At 48.5% G+C, this 20,446-nt stretch overlaps 1 protein-coding gene across 5 annotated transcripts in view; it reads left to right on the top strand.

The window, feature by feature from the left end:
• Nucleotides 1-20,446, top strand: part of ARHGEF4 (Rho guanine nucleotide exchange factor 4) — a 215,405-nt gene that overhangs the window by 184,437 nt on the left and 10,522 nt on the right. For 2 of the 5 annotated variants that reach the window (XM_027672528.1, XM_027672529.1), the window contains one exon: nucleotides 18,161-18,340. In XM_027672528.1, the coding sequence (XP_027528329.1) occupies nucleotides 18,161-18,340 (180 nt within the window). Of the gene's footprint in view, nucleotides 1-1,490; nucleotides 3,040-11,438; nucleotides 11,513-18,160; nucleotides 18,341-20,446 lie in introns of those variants that run through there. The other 3 variants (XM_027672531.1, XM_027672532.1, XM_027672530.1) reach the window with 3 other exon arrangements.

Genomic DNA, 20,446 nt, shown 5'->3' with positions numbered 1-20,446 from the left:
TTTAAGCTAGAGACAAGCAGGATCTTTATGTTCAGAAACCAGAAACTGGCATAATTCTAGACTTGATTTTATGATGCCTAAGACAGCTATCTGAAACAGTGCAGAAACATAAGGAGACAGGGGACGTTTTAACTGCTTAGCCCTTTCTCTATAGCCCCTGCTGAGGTTAGCACAATGTGGGGAAAAACTCCAAAATCAAAGAAAACTACCAGTACTCCTAAACATTTCCCCTTTTAAATCTCTCACCTGCTGTGTTCCAGGATACCTTCAGGAGCTGTACAGATCCCCAAGAAACATTCTGGGCACTGATGTGCTAACACCTGAAAAAAGGCAACTTTTTTTAGTGTATTCTCTGCATTGTGAGAGCAGCTGAGAGCATTCTGGATGCTACCATGTTTAGGGGGAGAACCACAACTTCTGGGTCCTTCTCCCAGGAATATATGTGTCTATATAGACACATGTTGGGTTTGGGTTTGTTTTTTTTTTCCATGTTTGAAACTGTTGTGTAAACTGCAGTCATCTCTCTGATAATTGCATCCTCTGTGGAGCATCTGCAGCTCCATGCATTATCTCCACTATTGTCTAGCCCTAACTCCAGGTGCTGGATTGCTGGATTCAGATTTCTCAGTTTCATGTGTGGGGTAAGCACGTGAGAACTGGAAGATGTGAAATTGCCTCCTGTCAATGAAGGACTTGAATACTGGGTCCTTCTTTTCCTCTCCTGGGGAATGCTATTGCTGCTGGCTGTTGAGTAAGAGGTGGGCTCTGCTTTGCTGGCTAGAGGAAAGAAAAAGGCTGTAGTCAAAGAGCTCTCCAAGGTCTATCCTGCCTTTCCAAGGAGGAGTGCCTTTTCATCCTGTTCCTGATCTGACTCGGGTGGGAGCTATGCTTAGCTGGGGCATCTTTGAGTGTACCCCAGGCAGATTGATGCTTGGTGAACTTTGCAGTCCAACAGCAAAAGTTAAGTTCACAAAAGGGCTCTGTAGAGCTGAATAGAGGTTTTCTGGTTGCAGAGATTTGAGGTTTAAGTGACTCAGGCCCACGGAGGCGTTGGCAGAGGGAGCCAAGTTCTTTAGACATTCTGGCTCCAGGATCCTGCCAGGAAGTGGATGGTGGAGTCCGGCAGGAGCCGCTTCTCCCGGGCCCCTGGTCACAGGGCTGCCCCTTCGCGTCCTCCTGCAAACAGCCCGCACTTGTTGCTCCCCCAGGTGTGTGGGAAGCCGTGTGTGCCCTGCCCGAGCCCGGCCCTGTCCCACGGCCGGCTATTCCCAGCCCCACCCGGACCTGGGGATTTGCTTCTGGCACGGCTGGTCTCTGTTGCTGGCACATCTTAGTGCGGGTGGAAGGATTTAAAAAAGCAGCCGCCTAATCCAACCCTGACCCTCCTTAAGAGCCTCCCCTGCGCACCCCACGGCTGCGCTCGGCGTTGCTAAGGCCTCGTGTATCCTGGAGACGGCGCCCAGCAAATCGCGGAGCCGCTCTCTGGGAAGCCAATATCGCAGCCGGATTGCGGTGCTCCGGCACGCTCCGCGTCCTGCCAGAAGGAATTCAGTGTCTTCCTGCTGCCAGAGCCATGGCGACGGCTCCCTCGGCAGAGGATTCGTGGAGCCCCAAGGATGCGGTGAGCGGCTCCCCCTGAGCCAGGGGGGCGTTCGGCACATGTGCTGTGCGGGGCCGGCAATGGCCGTGCCGAGCCATTTAGACTCCTGCCACTGAGAGCTGCAGGCAGCTTTTGTTCACAGCCCTCTGCCCCATCCGTGCCCCGGCTGTACAGCAGGCACTTAAGCTTTACTGGTGGTTTTTTTTTCTCCTGGGGGCTGAAGCCATGGCAAAGGTCCCCGACCGAAGCAGACACAAATGGAGTGCGCTTCACACTTTCCTCCGCTGCAACATGAACCCGGAGACCCAGCGGGTAGTGGTCTTTGTCATCCTGCTCTTCCTCATCATCGTCAACGTGGTGCTCATGTTTCTTTTGGCATTTCACTGAAGGAGGACTGCCGGTAGTGGTGTGGTGCATGGGGGTTTCCAGGACTGGGCAACAAATCAGCAGGTCAGCTTGTCGTTGTCTGCCTCTGGTCTGCTTGTCTGCTGTTACGGTAACTGTGTGTCTCAGAGTATCCCTTCCTTGTTTTTTAATCATCACCCCCTTCCCCACCCTGCTCCCCTCACTCTCCTCCTGTCATCACTTGTGCCTTGCGGTTTGGATCGCAGTTAAACAAGAGAAAGAGGTAACACAGCCAACCTGCTTAATTGTACCCGTGGCACTAATCAGCCTTGATTCCTTACGATGATGATACTGTGCCTGTACGTAGCACTTCCCAGCCCTGGAGAAGCCCAAAGTGCCGCTGCTTTGTTTGCAGAGGGACTGTCATCCTATAAGGAGCCCTTACACAAGGACCTGCTACATGTAAACACCTGCTGTAAAAAGCTGAAGCCCGTAATGCCTCTGTTGCTCTGTCACTGTGAACATTATGCTGTGCAGTGGCCTGAGTAATGCCCAATTAGCCAAAGAGATTGATTAATAGAGTTCATCAGGAATTCTGGCTGAATAAACACTGCAGCAGTGTGGAAGGAGTGTTTTGTTGGCTTTAATCCCATTTCCTTTATTATACCTCAGTGCTTATCAGCTCTGTGTATCAAGATGGCTGGCAGAGCCACAGCACAGGACACTGCTTGCAGGCCACTCGTTTCTCACAGGCCAGTGGCAGCCGTGCCCGGCGGGGGAGCAACTCAAAGACCACTCTTGTAGACTGTGAGGAGGGAAGGGCAGCAAAGCAGCATGTCCCCTCTGGGCCTGTTCACCTCCATGATGTGTTACCAGCAGCCCTGTCCAGCACAGCACTTCCAGACTTGGCATTGACACCTCAATGGAGCAACCTTCTACTTGATGGCACTGAAGGAGACCAATTCCCAGAGGAAGACAGACTGGAAAGGAAGCCACGGTGCACTGTTCTTAATGATGCTGCTTGCATTTGTGCTGGAGACTGCAAAATATCCAAGCCTTTAAAATTCAGCAGGATCCTTCATTTTGTGTGTTAGGTAATCTGCAATTTAAGTCCAGCTTTCACGAGGGCAGTGCATTTGCTGGCACTAATGGTTGAAACTGCTGCAGTCCTTTCAGACCGGAATATTTATGGCTCCTGGAGTCTGGTCTGGTGTTGAGAAAGGCTAGATGGTGATGTTGTCTCTGTCATCATGAGTGATGTACTCTGTACCAGTTATTTATGTGATTGTGTAATACATTAGTGTTGTACGAAACCACGTCACTTTTGCACGCAAAGAAATGGAATTTGTACTCGTTGAGCTCTTTTCTGTTACACCTGAGCTACAGAACATTCTTTTCCCTAAGAGAGGAGACTCTCCTGCAGTGCTGGGTGTGGGGCAGCTGTAGGCCCCAGCTCCCTGCAGTTCTCTGAGAATCTCTTACCTACATGAACAGTTTTGAATTACTACAAATCTCAAACTATTATCTAGCCATTGTGATAAACAGCCACTGGAATCATCCAGTCTATGTTGTTTTCTGAAGTTACCATTAAACAAAAACCAAAACCAAAGCTGCAGCACATAACACTGGCTTTCAAACGAATCTGATTTCTCTCACCTCTAAACTTTACCTGTGGTCTTAGTTACAGCTGGAATCAGAACTTAATGGCATAAGGTGGAAAAAAGATTGTTTATTGGAAAGGACAAGTGAATGATGTGAATGTATACCTCAGTCTTCAAGTGACAGATGAGGGACCAAAGCATGGCTTTGGGGTTGTAGGTGTCAGTGACAGAAAGCTGTTGGCTGCTGCTTGTGAGGGCAGATCTTGCATAAGGTTTGAGCAGGCTCTGAAAGTGCTTGAGGTTCAGAAGCTCTTGCCTCCTGTCTAGTAGGAGCAGTAAGAGGCCTCAGCATCGTGGCAGCCCCTGCACTGTGTTTGAATTCTCAGTTGTTGCTGTCTCGCCTGTTCCGCATCTTGAAATAGTGCAAAAAAATCTGATGTTAGATGAGAACTGCAGTTACTTACAGGGCCTGCACACACACACACACACACACACGTAGCTCTGAAGAGCATCTGGTAGATTGGCTCCATTCATAATCCCAGTGTTTGGCTCAACATGTAGGAGCCATGTGGGGCAGCTGGTAAGATAAGCACAAATGTCTGCCAGCCCCGACTGATCCTAGATCACAAAGTGACTCATGTTCTTGTTTAGCTCAGTGCCATGTCGCTGAAATGCTCCTTGGGTGGCTTTTGTCACTGAATTGGAGACTGTGCCTCTCTTTTACACTCTGCATAAGAAGGTACTTCCCTGAAGTTTTCCAGAAACTTCTTTTTATTTAGTGTCCCGCAAAATTGATTAGCTGGAGCTGGTCGTGGTGATGAAGTCATTCACCCCCTGCTGCCTGCTCGGTTTTGGGGCACCCTGTTCCTGCTGGTCGCTGAAGGGCTCTGCTGGTTTGGAAGGGATTGAATACCAAACCTGGTGATGTCTGTATCCCAGGGCAGGCACAGCTCCCACAACACTGCAACCTCCTCCTCCCCTTCTGTCTCTGGTCCACTTTTACCTACACCTACACAACACCTGTTACAGTGTCCTTGTTTCAAAAAAACTCCCTCTGCTCTAGCCAACTGCAGGGGCTGTGTCTGTGGGAGCCAGAGCTGTTTGCCTTTGCTGCTGTGACACATCAAAGCTTTTGCAGCAGCAGCCAGTGCATGTAATGGCAGAGGGAGGAGTGTCCTGTAACAGGTGATCCAGAGCCCCAAAATGCTCACTGCTGATACTGGGAAGAAAATGGAAGTCTCAGGAGTTATGTGATTTTGATGCTTCTGAGGTGCAGAGCTGCCACACTGCTTCCTGCAGGGCAGCTCTCCTCTCTGGGAAGTGTTGTAGTTGTTGATGGAAAGGGCTGGAGCCTTCCCTAGCTGCCTGCTGCTAGAGAACTAAAGCAAAGAACTGTTTTCTTCAAGGCCTGTGGGGAGTCTAGGACAATGAGGAAGAAAAGTATGTTATAGGAAAAAATAATGGGACCTCTGGTGAAATTGCCTCCCCCTTCCCTGCTTGCGGAAATTTCACCAGATTGTTCATACCAGAACAGCTGGGAGCAAAAGCAGTGGGATTGTTCTTGCATTTAAGAATTCTGATCAGAAAAATAGCAAGATTAGAGAGTACACTTTGGAAATATGTGTTACAACACTGCCTGCCACAGGTGTTAATGCTGGTTGCTAAGAGCTTGGGAATACTTTTCCTCTTGATATTTAATGTTGGGTGAATTTTAATTTTCTCTTTCTAACACTTGTCTAGGTTCTTGATACATGACTATTCCTGAAGTATCTGTGTCAAGTTTTGTCATGGGGCACCCAGTGTTTGTCCCCATCCTGAGCTTCCCCTACTGCTGTACACATTCAGCTGGAAGCTGCAGTTGATATGTAAGTGTTAATCAGTCTGATATTAGTTGTGACTCACTCAAGCCTGCCTCACATCTTGGCTGAAGAAGCTGTGATGGCCGATAAAGCCCAGGAAAAAAAAAGCTGATGAAGGATCCCTGAACCATGTGCAGGAGCTGTAGATGGTGATAGAGGGATGGTGGGGAAGGAGAGGCCTCTGACATTTCTGTTGTGTTTTTCAGTTTGCTCTTAGTGCACTTGATTGACAGGAGCTGGGTGCTCTGCAGGGGGGCTGTGATTGCCTTCCCTGCAATCATCTGAACATCAGACTCTGCCATAGCACTGGGGACACAGCCCCGGGGGGGAGCAGCACAGTCCCTGCCTCCCTCCAAAGCAGTTGTGGTGCCTGGTGCCTGCTGTGCTCTGCTCCTGCTGCAGAGCAGGTCATGGCAGCCGGGCCCTTGTGTGGGCACGGGACAGGTCCTGCTCCTCCTCCCTGGGTGCTGGGTGAGCTGTGCCTCCCCCCTTCCCCGCTGCCTCTGCGGTGCTGCTGTGCCCCAGCGGGGTGGGGAGGGACCGTGCAGGGACAGGGCAGGTGCTGCTGCCCCGACCCACCGTGGGGAGTCTGTGTTGCCCTTGGGTGGGGCAAGTTCACCAGAAGGTTTAAAAGGCAAGAGCTTTGCTCTGCTGCTGCTCTGAGTGCAAAGAGCATCTGTGAACAGGAATGAGACCAAGACATCATTTCCGAAGGGAGATCTCGGCTTTAGATTTTATCTTTGCTTAATTTGTTCTCCCAGGCTAAACTCATTTCTGTGGTGATATGTGGTATCTGCTGTCTTTGTGATTTATTCTTGGAATCCAAGGCATGAGCTGGCCAGATAAGAAACACAGTAAGCACTTAGGATGATACCATCAACAATTACTTTTAATTAATGCTTCCAGTGTTTTTATTTAAAGGGAAAAAAAGCAACAAAAGAAGTCCCATTACACAGGTTAAAGAAAGATCTCAAGAGGGGGAATACTTGTTACTGATGCTGTGTCACTGGCCTTGTTAACTACAGAATGTGCTGGAAACTCTGGAATAAAATTATGTCTTGTATGAGTCTTTGTATTTGTTCTTTGGCTGGTGTTACTCCAGGCATGACTGTGGTTGTCACCTATAGTGCACCCACTCTGTGTCTGCTTTTGGCAGTGGAGAAATGGGACTCAAAGAGGTGTGGTGGACCTGCCTCACACCACAGTGGCTTTCTCTGTCCTCATGTGCATGCAGGCTTTCTGCATTTGTAGTTGGTAAGTGTGATAGCTCAGCTGTGCTGGAGGTGCTACAAGAAATATGTCTCCCCAAGTACCAAGAGGATGTTGATCAGCCTTTCAGCAGAGGAGTCAGTCAGGTATGAAGGAACTCAGAGAGGGAAACTGGGGAGTTTGCTCTCCCTTGCAGCTGCCCAGCAGATCTGGCCCCTCTGGAACAAGGGCCTGGTGTCGGGCTCTGGTCCCACACATCCCACTGCAGCACCAAGGTCCCCATGTCTTCCCCTTCTCCTTCCAGGGAGATGGACCCTAGCACAGCCACTTCCAGCACGCTTTCCCCTCCAGAGAGCACCAGCTTCACACTGGGCACCTGGATCTCTGCTGTCCCTTGGTGGCAGAGGAAGTAGAGCCTCCAGCACCTGGGGTAACAGCAGCTGCCTTCAGCCCTCTCCATCCTACCCACAGCAGTTCCTATCCAGAGCAGTCTGCTGGACGAGCCAAGGTGACACAGGGCATGGAGCAAACCCCCATGGCACTCACACTTCAGAATCTTGTGCTTGTTCAGCATTGCATCCATTAGGGATATCAACACAAGAATGGAATTAGCATGTTATCTTCTGCTAAGCTGTACTGATTTGTAGTGACCACTGTGCGGGGGCAGGACCTCAGTGTTATTTATAGCCCCAGTGTCTATAGCCTTCGTGGTAATGTGGCTCTGAACAGCACAGTAGAGCAGAGTTTGACTGCTTGTGGTTGTTTTGAACTGTGATCTTGTCCAGTCTTGGCATGTTGAGTATCTGCAGAGTTGTGGCAAACTTTCTATGGAAATACAAATGCTGTGTGTGGACGTCATGTGGGAATCCAAAGAGCCACACCAGGATCTCTCAGCAGCAGCCTAACACAGCTTTCTTCACCTCACCAAATGAAATAGTTCCAGCAGGAGATTAAGAAAAGACAGGCTCCTAAGGAGTCATGACTTAGTATTTTTAGCATCCCGGTTCTCACCTGTAGTGCCCAGGAGTCAAGACTTGTTATAGTAAGCATTATCTAATTACATGGTGAGAAGATTTGCACTGGGTGCCAAGAGAGGAGTGTTGGGAATGGCAATATCCCATTACTGCCTGACCTACCAGAACGAGCTCTGCACTGAGCTGCCTCTACAAAACCACTTTGTCTGCTGAAAAGCCCGTGGCCAGTATGGGAGGGTTGTGCAGGGAATCAGGGCAACCAAAAGGAGAGCCTGTGCAGAATAGATGTGTGATCTTGTCCTCCTTGGGCTAGAGAAGCCACGTCCTGCAGGAAGAGCAGCAGGTGCTTTGGTCTTCCACACTTAGAGGGCTTGTTTACAAGGTGGTCTTGGAAACAGGAATGTGGTTCTGATTGGAGGCCTTAGCTTTGTTTGGGCCATTAAGTCTCTTCATCCAGATGTTGTGGATGTGAGACAGATTAATAAAGTGGATATATTTAAAAGCATGATAGTACAGGGTCTCAGAAGATCCCAGGAACCTGCTGCTTCCTCAAGCAATCTTCTTTACCTAGCGCAGGACACTTGCAGTAGGAAAAGGTTCGTGGCTTTTTTTTCATAAGTGTACATAGCTTGAAGAACCTTCTGTAGGGACTACAAAAGAAATGACTCATTTTTATATTTACAGATGCTAACCAAAAACAGAGGCTTAGGCAGCCTCCTTTGCCTGACAGTGAGACATTATCAAGGTTTTTTTGTTCTTTTCCTCTTCAGATTTTCCTCTGCCCCATTTTCAAAGACAGCAATTCTTAGTTCAGTGAAGAAAGGATCCAATCCAGTGTGTGAGCATTGGGAAAGAGATTACCAGAAAGGGGCAAAGGGGGTGGAAATCATAAGTTTTGGGTCACCAAAAAACCCTGTGGGGTTTCCCTTTCAGGAGGAGGTGAGGAAAAGAAATGGATACTAAACTGTGCGTGGGTCTTTTGAGGCAGAGAGACCATCTTTGAGCCACGCCATGGAAATGATAAACAACCTCTGTTGGCCCGGCATGTACAGACTTGGGCAGTTTAATCCAAGGGAGATGTTTTCACGGGAGACAGGAGCAATAAAAATCATTTCAGTGTGTTCCATTAAAATTAAATCATGCACACACACGAAAAGGAAAGCCATGCTCTATGTTTCTGGCTTCCTGCCCACTGTGAGCCCAAAGAGATGCTGACCTTTTGATGATGCAGAGAGGTTTGCTGGCAATGCAGTTTGTATCTGCTTTAAAATGTTTTCTTTAACCTTATTTGTAAAACAAATTTAGATTAATTTGCCTTCAAGCTGTAACTTGCTGTATCTTTTGGGGGAAGGGCATAGCAACAGTCAGTCAGTGGGCAGAGAGCTCTGGGACCTGCATGGTTCCTTTTCCTTTCCTTCTGCAAGAAGTAAGGATGCAGCCTTTATCCTCAATAAATCCCTGTGTCATATGAGTTGCAGCTGAGCCGGTTTGGATGCATTGTCCTGAGGGATCTGTAAAGTATAATTCTCATTTGTCCAAAGAAATAACGGTGAAAGAGAAGGCAAAAAAGGAGGTAGAAAGGAAAAATTGCAAAATTAAGTCATGGGAGAGGCCATGGAATCAGGAACTATCCTGCAGAGAGGGAAAGGGATGGAAAATGTCCCAAGGGGATGTGCTGGTGGGAGTATGGAGAGGAGGGGTGATGTTGCAGCAGCAGCAAGAGGAGAGTGGGGAAAGCATAAATGACATAGAAATGTGTTAATGTAGCATTAAATAAAATTTTCTGAAGAATATAGTTTCTATTTGGGAGTCTGAGAAATGGTAGTGTAAAAAAGATGCAACAGCAATCACTCACATGTGAGAACAGCCACACAGAAACATCCTGGGCTGTTTCCATTCCCAAGTTGTATGGTTAAAATCAGGGCACCAGAAAATGCAAAAATATGTTAACCAGGTTTGCTTCATCCTCTGCAGTGACTGTGGACTTCAGAGCTCTTGGTGAGGTGAAGAAAGGAATCAAGCAGTCTGACATGGTTTTTATCCACAGCCAAGCTGGAACCAGAAGCTACAAACTTTGTAGATATGAGAGCCCTAGGTCAGAGTCTTGTTCAAACGTGAGAGTTCAACCCCAGGCCTCGCTCCTTTCCAGTCTTTGAAACCAAAGAAAGTAGGAGAAGAGTATGTGGATAATTTCCAGATGCTGTTACAGCTGCATCTGGGCTGTTTGGGTGAATGGGACTGTGGCACTTGGATGCTGCCTTAACCTTGGAGTGATGGGTGCCACAACTGGGGGAGGTATGAGGAGGGGGTTAGCCAAAAGTTAGAGATTCTTAAACCACTTTTAAACCTTAGAGTATTTCAAGCTCCTTAAGCCACTTTAAGGCTTTAGATGGGTTTAAAATGCTTAAAACACTGTAGGGCCTTCAATGAGTTTAAGCTGCTTAAGCTGATTTAGAGCTTTGGAATGACTTAAGTTCTCTGGCTTTAAGGAGGTTTTGAGGTCCTTTGAGCTCTTGGTTGTAAAGATCTTTCTGAATGTTTTGAGTGAGGATGTAGCACATACCCACTCCTGTGACCTGTGTTCAGGGACTCTTTCTCCCAGGCAGTGTCTGAACAGCCAGGTTTCCCTGGGTAAACTTTCATCCTCCCTTTCACATAAAAACCTTCACATACGCTGCAAGCTACTGAGATCCACAAGCTGCTCAAGCTCATGGTGTTTGAGTTTTTGGCCTGCATTTGCTTAACGGCTTTAAAAAACTATTTCTCCCTGCCAAATGCACCATGGCATAACAGTTTCCATCTGAACGAGGGTGTTGCTGTACCTCACGGAATGTATCTGTTAACATTTTCATGTTAGTCAACATTTCTTTCCTTTTGTGTTTTTTACTACCCTAACGTCCTAAGGCCAGGTCTGCAGGCCAGCAGAAACACTTTTACCTATGACTTGGGTAACTGCTCAGGGATAGAGGCAAGTGTGGCCTGGCTCTTTCCCTTGTGTGCCTTCTCAGGTGTGTTTAAGGTCCTTGATGGGCTGTATCCAGATAGGATGTGTTTAAATGGCCCTGAAGGAGGTACATTTGCCTAATCTCTTTTTAAATCATCTCTGTGTTTGGCTGTGGGGCTCCCTGTGGCACAGCTTAATCATGCACCACAGGGAAAAGGCAGTGCTTTTGTACCAAACTTCTTGCCCAATGATTTCACTGAGCTCCCAGGAGCCTTGCCTTAGGAATAACCTCTTTGTAAGCCTTCAGCTCATGGCCATCCTCCATCCACCTGTCTCTGTTGCAGCTTCAAGGTCTGTTCAGCTTGTGCTAGCCTAGAAACTCTTCCCACATTTGATTTGTGATGCTCTTTGTGCCTTGCCTAGTTCTCCTCTGCCTTTCTGAGTCATTCCTGACATTTGGACTTTCTGACCCTGGTAGAGAAGGCTGATGTTTTCTTAAATGGGTCTACAGAGACATTCCTGAGGAGCAGCTCATTTAGTCAGTCACTTGTGGTAGTTATTGCTTGTCACAGAGAGTTTCATTTGCCATTTTGTCACCCTGCCATTCAGCACTGTATCTGCTTGTTTAGGAAGAGAGCAAATGTATTTCACTTATACCAGAAAATAAATGTCTTATGGAAGTTTAAACAAGTGACCTCTGGAAACTTGTATGACAGGTTAAAGTGGAAGCTACTTCACAACTTTACTTACTGCTTGTGCTGCCAGCAACTGCAACTATAAAATGTGATACAAAGACAACCTGTCACAGAGTACTGAGAGCTTTGAGAAGGGCTTTGCTCCTGTTGTTTCCTTATGCCAAAACTTAAGGATGTTAGTCCCAAGTTAGCAGGTTCTCTTGTTATACAGGTCATGGGAGAGTGATGGTTGGAGTACTGAGGGCACTGACAGGATCTAGAGGACTTAGGTGTCCTCAGCCACAGGTAACTATCCCCACCCTTTTGTAAGAACTTTCCTGGCTATTTCAGGCAAAAGTAAAATGGTTGAAAGCAATTTCAGTTGATTTGTTTTGCATTATAATAATCAGCTCCCACATCTTAGGTGATGAACTGAGAACTTCTTGTGCCACTCTGGAGTTTGAAGAATCCCATTTAGTGGGACTCAGATGGACGTGCCCCTGGCAAGGGTCCGGATAACACGAGGCACAGCTCTGCCTCCTCCGCCTTCCACAAGGGCTGCTTCCCTCCTTCTGGAGCACTCCATAAAGGCAGCTTTCAAAGCTTCTCCTTCAGGGGACCCTCCTCCTCTTCCCATCTGTTTAAGCCACTTCTGAGGGGGGAATCAGGGCTCAGATGATATAAATAAAAGGGAATAATGTAATTAATGCCAGTCAGAATGGTTTTGTGGAAAATAGTTCTTACCAAATAAATGTGATGACAAATTTTGAATGTTTGGTAAATGGAGGCAGCTGTACTAGATGTCACATGAGGAGTTTAACTACAGGCACTGATTAAAAAAGCAGCCCTGTGGAGTATCAGTGGAGCACACTTAGCTGGATTAAGATCTTCATTGACTGGCATTTCAGATTTGCTAAGGAGAATCACTGTCAAATTAAAATATTTTGAATGGAGATCTGCAGTGTTTGGTAAACGCCTGAGAGTCCTCCACTATCTTTAATCAGTCTCAAAAATCTGTGCTGAAAAATATGCAGTTGACATTGTAGGCAAAAGGGCAACAAATGCCAAGGGCATGGCTTGACTGGGGGCACAGTGTGTGGGTCTGTGCCTCTGAAGCCATGGACGTGACCCTCTGCCCACGTGGGGACACGTGCCTGCTGTCACATTGGCAGGGAGGGCTCGTGTTACCCTGAAACATGTAGGCAGAGGAGCAGCGAGGCGCAATGAAGTGTTTGCAGTGGCCGCAGAGTCGTTTCAGTGGTTCTGGCACCCTGGAGCCAGGCAGCAAGTCTAGTCTAGCACAGCTAGCCCAAATTCCTGCCTGGCAGTGAAGGGAGACAGGAACCCCAGGGGCTTGGTTATCTCATCATGCTAAGATAGATGCTGAAGATGAACCCTCCCTGGGGTGCCTGTCTCTCCCCACAGAGGGGAGATGCTCCAAAAAGACAACCAAGATAACTTGTTCAGACTCAGTGCCTGCTTCTCAGATGACAGAAGCTCTACAAGATAAATTTAATCTCTGTTGTCCATCATTAGACAAGGAAGCTAAAAGTTTTGAGAGGAAGCAAGAGCAAGCTGTCAGGACAATTTGGAAACTATCCCGTGGGTTCAGTTCAAGGCAGAGGCCAGCTGGCTTCTGCCCACTTTCAGAGAAAATAAGTATTTGTGTGAATGAAGCACTACTTTGGGGGAAGTGCATAACTCCTCTACTTTGCATGAGAGAGGCAGAGGAGAAGCTCTGGAAGCAGAGTGAGTGGTGAAGGAGCTGGAGCTGGGAGGAGGGGCTTTGCCTCTGGGGTCAGAACTGCTGCAGGGCTTAAATGTTTGATGTGCTGACCCAGTTCAGCTTCAGTCTGTAACACACAAGTTCTGGGGTAGTCAGGCAAGGAACACAAGCTTCATGGCAACCATTTTAGCTCACCAGGAAGGGCTTGGGTTAAGGTGCTCTTCATGGAATGTGTCTGTTTTAGGGTCACAGAGCTGAAAAATAAATGCCATTTTATTGAAATTCCTGAACTTCCCTTTTCCCAGTTCTTTTGATGCTCCTGGGTTTACTTTTTAGCTCTGTATGATCCAGTGTACTTGGCATTGTCAAGAGAAAGCTATTCAAATTTTATTCAAATAGAAACCAGTAGCTCAAAGATAAATATTTCCTAAAGGCATCTCATCCCTCCTTCTGTAAGTTGTTGAGATCTTTTATCTCTGTTAATACTGCCTGGAGCTCCTGTCAGAACAAGACCAGGACATACAAGGTAATTAAGTCAAGGTGTCCAGCCTGAGACAGACAGGGACTGAGTAGCTGGAATGCAAACAAGCCCACAGATGTGGGCCTTGACATGCCAGGTCTGTTTGCCCACATGTAATGGACTTAATTTGGGGCAGCTACGTGCAGCAGCCCTGGCTGTGTCTGCTCCTTGGCAGCCTCTCTGCAGACATTGCTCGGAGGAGAGATAATTCAATCCTCCCCCTCCATCTGTCTGTGGCACTTGGAGGAACCTGGCCCAGCACCTTCACCAGCACCTGCCCTCAGCACGTGCCTGCTCTGTGAGGGAGTGGGAGGCTGGAGCTGCACAGGCAGTGGGGAAAGCGGCTGGGAATGCACAGAATTCCAGAGCAGTAGCAGAGCTGGCATCGGTTTTGAAAGCATTGGTGTTAGTGCTGCCTTTGGGTTGCAAATGCTGTTGTCTACAAACTTAAATGTTGTCGTAAACAAAGAAAAAAGCCAATTTCTGTTTGTTTTCCCCTCTGCCAGCTGCGGGAGCTAAAGCAGCTGTGGGGTGGTTGGTTTGCATTCTCTGTCTCCTAATATTTCTCTTCTAGACACTGGTTTGGGGCTCTTCAAGAACATGTACTGAGTTGTCCTCGATCTTACAAAGCTAGCACATGAATGTTGTTTCATATGGAAATGATAGCTGCTTTTCAAACCTTGCTTTAATTGCAAAGATCAAAACCTGTGGTGAGTGGAGCCGAGGAGCTGCCCTGCTTGGCAATGGTGAGCATTCCCTGGAATACATGCTCCTCTGGAAGCTAAGCAGCTCTTGTGGTACGGCTGGTTGATTGTGCCACACTCTGACACATTTTGCAGAAAATCTTTTGTCTGTTGTTGTTTTATCCTTCCTGGGATAGGGAGAGTCCTAACCCTTTTCCCTCAGTAGCAGCAGCCCCTGGGACAGGAAGCTGCAGTGCCCAGCCGGGGGCAGCTCTGCTTGCTGCACTGTCATGTGGCACTGTAGGTGCTCCTGTGCCATGGAAATTAGTGCCTGCTCTGGGAAAGGGGCTGTTTGACAGGAGGTGTTTGGTATTTCTGTGTCAGCCTAGGAATTGGGCTGGATACAATGGAAAATAATAGTATAAGGTACAGCCTGCACTAGGGGCTGACAGAAACATGAGCCCTGCCCACAGTGTGACTGAGCACTGCTCAGCACCCAGGGCTGCCCTGCCCATCCTGGTGGACAGGCACAGACAGGAGCAGGGCAGGGAGGGGACCAGGCAGAGCCTGTCAGCCTGAACACATGGAGGTGTGTCAAGTGCTGCTGTACTAAATGAGATGAGACAGTCCCAAGCACAGATGGAATATTTTTTTGCTTTTTATTTCATGCTTTATTCCATATGGATCATTCCTCCCTACAAACATGGTGTTTGGTGTCAGTTAAGCAGACCCTGGCCTACATTTCAGGTGTATTTTATTTATTCCTTTGCACAAGAACTATCTGATGGTGTCTTGCCTGCTTGCCTGTGCTTATGTGGCTAGGCTGGTGATTCTGCAGTTTGTGACTTTCTGTACTTTCAAAATCATATCCACAGTATGGCTGTTGTTGAATAGAGAAAATTTAAGATATTAATCTTAATGGTTGGATTAAAATACTAGCTGAGGGTTCTCCAGTCAGCCCCATGGCTTTCAGTGGCTCCGAGTAGAACCATGTGGCTCTGTCCCCTTGTGAGCTGGGTGTGTCAGCCCTACATGCTGTTAGTGCTATGTCAGGCCCACTCTCTTATCTTCTCATCAAGATACCAAGATGTGACAGCCTGGTACTGGGAGGTATTAATGCCTTCACATCATCAGTGCTCTGCCTGTGTGATCTTCAGAATGCTAGAGTGAGTCCACTGAGTCTCTGGTCATGGCTGTGGCATGTGTGCCAGCTACCACATCATACTCAGAGCACTGATCCAGAGTGGCATATCTAAGCACACTACAAGGGTATTTTGTCTCAGAAGGAGCCATGTTCTCTATGTGCTGGTCACAGTTTGTATGTTGAAAAGCCTCCTGAATGCCACTCTTCCCAAAGGTTTATTAGCTGATGCCCGTTTCCTGAGCACCAGCCATCCCTTACCCCCAGGGATGTGTAACTCATCATGGCATGGTGCAGCTGCAGCCTGACCTGGTGGTAAGGCTCACCTAAGTGCAGGGGACTACCCAGCACTCAGTTCATTTAATCAGCTCCCCTCCATAGGGGTGGCCAAGTGCTGGGCTCCAGCCACCCCCTCACCCTGTCACTGCTCTCCCTCTCCTGCAGCAGGGAGGAGCTGAGCTCAGCTCGGGGTCTGCACAGGCACAGGTCACTGCAGTTGGACTCCAAAGCAAATGGATAGGTTGTGCACAGGTGGATTGCTCAAACAGCAGCACAGCACAGCTCTTTTCTGGCAGTGGCCAACACCCACTGTCATCCACAGCCCAGCTGTTGCTCTGGGCTGAACTCTGATAGCCCAGTTTGGGAAAATACACACTTTTACATACACTCTCTTCCCTCCCCTAGTCATCACAGTTTTATGTTAAAAAGCTAAAACCTCTAAATTACTCAATCCCTTCATCCAGATCATGGGTAAATATATTCATAAAATCACAGAATATCCTGAGTTGGAAGGGACCCACAGGGATCGAGTCCAACTCCTGGCCCTGCACAGGACTCTCCCCAATAGTCACACCCTGTGCCTGAGAGCATTGTCCAAACACTCCTTGGGCTCTGGCAGCCTTGGTGCTGTGCCCACTGCCCTGGGGAGCCTGTTCAGTGCCCAACCGCCCTCTGGGGGAAGAACATTTTCCTAATATCCAACCTCAACCTTCCCTGGGTTATGTCACTGAGAAGAGATCAGTGCCTGCCTCTCTGCTGCCCCTCATGAGAGGGGGGGAATACTCAACCCTATTGTCACCAACATCAAGCTCTTGACAGTCAAAGCACTCTCACATACAGAGCCCTCCCATCACCTCTCCTTCCATGCCTGTCCCTTCTTAAGGCCATCCACTGCAGCACTCCAGTTGTGAGTCATCCCATCATGTTTCTGTGATGGCAGCTGTATCCTAGTTTTCCTGCTACACAGGGTTGTCCAGCTCCTCCTGTTTGTTGCCCGTCCTGTGCATTGGTGTAGATGCACTTCACTTGGGTTGATCTTGCCATGTTTTTGTGGGGAGAAGCTCTAATTTTTACATGACCATTCCCAGGCACTTCTGTGGTTTCTAACACATCAGTAACCCTTTGTGTCTTTGCTGCCACACGAATCTCCGTCCCCTGCCTCCACAGATATATAAATAATATCATTCCACTGCATCCCACCTAGCTCTAGCTGCACACTGGCTGTGTAGATAAGTGGGAGCCTCTCACCCTCTCCTTCCCCATCATCCTGTTATTTTTGTCAGAATGGAAACACTGCATTAAGCTGTTTCTGGTTCAGTGAAGGGCCATTTGCTATCCAAAGGCAGACTGCATTTGAATTTTCTTTCAAATGCCTCGTTAACTCTCTTCTGATTTACTCAGTGCACGATTATCCTGACGTTCTTTTACAACATGCTTCTGTCTCCTTTGTGGAGAGGCACAACCAGTAACCCAGATAACTACGGGTGACTGAGCAGCCCAAGGTGTGGGGATGGCCCGTGTTTTATGTGCTGTGGTGACACTGCTCAGTGCTGGGAGGTATACCAGGGACAGTGGGGTTTGTACAGCTTTCCTCTTTCTCCCTTGAGCCTCATAGACTGTCTTTACATTGTCTTCCCATAATTCATCATTGCACCATTTTCCTGGAGAAAAACAGGGCTTCACTGCCACTCCGCAGTGGCCAAGTCCTTTTTAGCAGGACTCTGCCTTCCTGGGGAAATCCTTGGTGTTCAGACAGTCTCAGGCCCCAAGAATTCTGTGCATGTGCTCTGTAGTTGTTGAAATCCAAAGGGGACTGACCTGATACACTGGTGGCATCAGGCAGGCACTCCTGTAGTGGCCAGCAGGACCAGCCCACAAATACACCCCTGTAACTCGGTTACACCAGAGCTGAGGTGTGAATGGTCAAGAATGGCATCAGGCACAGCAACACTGTGCTCAGGAGCCCCCTTTCAGCTTCTAGCCCTGTGGGGTTTGGTGTTGGTTTGTTTTTGTTAATTGTTGGGGGTTCTGTTTTTCCTAGAGTAGGGCCTTTGTGGGGCATGTACTAAATAACTGTTGTTCCTCAGTATAGTTGCTTAAACTCTCCAGGAGACTCATTCTAAGCAGCTTAACTGCTAAGTTTAACCACTTTAAATAAAGACTTCAGTCTCTATCCATCCCAGAGTAGCTCTGAGGCCTCAGAATGCTTTCTGCTCTGAAGTATGTCTCTAAATATTGGTGCTCAGGGTTTGATTTCAAGGCTTTCAAAAGCAGGGCTGTACTGGCAGCACCAGAGCATCCCCTACAAACAAGGTACCACTGAGCCTTGTGTGCTGGCTGTGACAAAGTCACCAGTATGAATTCCAGAGCATCAAACTTATGTTTTTTATGATTATGTTTTTCCCGTGTCCAAGTGATTCTGAACAAATACTGTTGAGAGCTGGGTCAGCCAAAGCACCTGCCAGACGAACCCCAGCTCCTTTCCATGCCGCTCATGGGGAGTACACAGATACCAGCATGTGGCTGGTGGTGCCAAAGCTGCAGCCACTGGGCACATGGTGCTGCTTTCCTGGAGGGACTGACAGTGTGACTTGCTCTCCCACAGCTCATCAGCGATGGCAGCGTGGTGTACGCAGAGGCCCTGTGGGACCATGTCACCATGGATGACCAGGAGCTGGGATTCAAGGCCGGCGATGTCATTGAAGTGATGGATGCGACCAACAAGGAGTGGTGGTGGGGGAGGATCCTGGACAGCGAAGGCTGGTTTCCAGCCAGCTTTGTGCGGGTAAGAGCTTCATCTTTCTTTGTGCCTCTCCATTAGCATCAAGTGTTTTTTCTTTTTCTCCGTGTTTAATGTTCTGTGGTGACTCTTTGAGCACTTGCACTGCAAGAGACAATTGCTTCAACATGTCCTGTTACTGTTCTGTTGCTTCAGAGTTTGGATTGACAGGAAGCTGAACATGAGCCAGCAGTGTGCCCAGGTAGCCAAGAAGGCCAATGGCATCCTGGCCTGTATCAGGAACAGTGTGGCAGCAGGACCAGGGAAGTGATTGCCCCCCTGTACTCAGCATTGGTGAGGCCACACCTCGAGTGCTGTGTCCAGTTCTGGGCCCCTCAGTTCAGGAAGGACATTGAGGTGCTGGAGCAGGTCCAGAGAAGAGCAATGAGGCTGGGGAAGGGACTGGAGCACAAGTCCTGTGAGGAGAGGCTGAGGGAGCTGGGGCTGTTGAGCCTGGAGAAGAGGAGGCTCAGGGGAGACCTCAGCACTCTCTACAACTACCTGACAGGAGGGGGGAGCCAGGGGGGGTTGGTCTCTTCTCCCAGGTGACCAGCAGTAGGACAAGAGGGCCTGGTCTTAAGCTGTGCCAGGGGAGGTTTAGGTAGGATATTAGGAAGAAATTTTTTACAGAGAGATTAATGAGATATTGGAATGGGCTGCCGAGGGAGGTGGTGGATTCACCACCCCTGAAGGTTTTTAAGATGAGACTGGATGTGGCACTGAGTGCCATGGTCTGGTAACCATGGCAGGGTTGGATCAAGGGTTGGACTTGATGATCTTGGAGGTCTTTTCCAACCTGGTCGATCCTTTGATTCTGTGATTCTGTTCCTCTGCATGTGGCTGTGGTACATTGTGCCCTCCTGGCTGAGCTGCCTCCAGTGTGAACTCCCTCAGCATAAGTAAATCATGGCAAGGGAGGTTGAGCTCCAGACTGGAGCTAAGCTGAGCTGTGCCAGCTGGGGAGGGTGGTGGCAGCCTGGGCTCCTGCTTACAGGTATGTGTATTGCTTAGTTTTGGACCAAGCATGTGGCATCCCCTGCCAGGAGCGAGCAACACTCTCCTAAAGGAATCCCAGATGCAGCTGGCAGAGGTCTTCACTCCAGTGTCCACTTAGACAATATGGATGAGCATGGCACCAAATTCAGCTTTCTCCATCTGGTGCTGGGACCAGTGCAATGCCACATATGCCACCACCTGACTCACACGTGCACCTTCCCTTAGCCGGTCAGGCTGCTGGGCTATCACACAGCACTGTATTCCAGGCACTGAAACACATCAAATGTCTTGGAGGTCATGTGGGACAACTGATCCAGGGCAATATGAGACATTCAGAGCTTTTGGGCCAAGGCTCTCCCTTAGTGCCAGCTACAAAGCCTACGCAGAAATAGCTGTGCAGAGGAGCCCAGACAGTCCCAGCTGCACTCTGCAGAGGCTGGGTTCATTTCCAGCAGAGCTTCTGAAACACATCTGAACTCCCAGGGCAAGTGGGGGGGAAACCAGGAGTGTGGTGACTGCTGTGCCCCCCCTTTCCTGCTGTGAGGAGAAAGGCTTTTTTCCTTTCTCCAGGCTGTGACTGTGTGTGTGGGTGCCTCACTGCTTTCACCACCCCAGGGCAGCTCCTCAGTAGTGCAAAGGCAATTAGGTGCCTAAGGGCAGAGGTTCAGAGCCCTTTAGCTCTTTATCCAGGTCACTTGAGATCACAAATGACCCAAAACCAGGTGAAGCATGAAAGGAGGTGACAGGAGGTGATCTGGTGTCCTTGGACAAGTGGGGCAGATAGCGCTATGAAGGTTTTGAAATACTTTGTTATAGGTTGCAGGAGAGGGTGTCAGCTGGATAATTACTACAAACGGTGAAGTTTTTTTGCAATTGCCAGAACCAAACTCTCAGCACTGGTGGGGACAGCACTGGTGGTTTTCTTGGGGGTTGTTTTTTTTTTTCAGTCAAAACACGGGCCTTATTTTCTTTCATGTTACTGCCAAACTGAATTGTCCTGGCTGGCAAAACCTGCGATTATATCCTAAGGGAAAGCAGACTAGTACCAGCCATTAGGGATGCAGAGTAACAAATTCTTTTAGCAGAGTAATTACAACACTTATTCAAGCATCCGAG

Source organism: Neopelma chrysocephalum, unplaced genomic scaffold (genome assembly GCF_003984885.1).
Source record: "Neopelma chrysocephalum unplaced genomic scaffold, ASM398488v2 Primary Assembly neopelma1_97401, whole genome shotgun sequence".
Taxonomy (NCBI): Eukaryota; Metazoa; Chordata; class Aves; order Passeriformes; family Pipridae; genus Neopelma; species Neopelma chrysocephalum.
The sequence above is the reverse complement of the archived record's forward strand: the minus strand, read 5'-3'. Positions and strand labels throughout refer to the sequence as shown.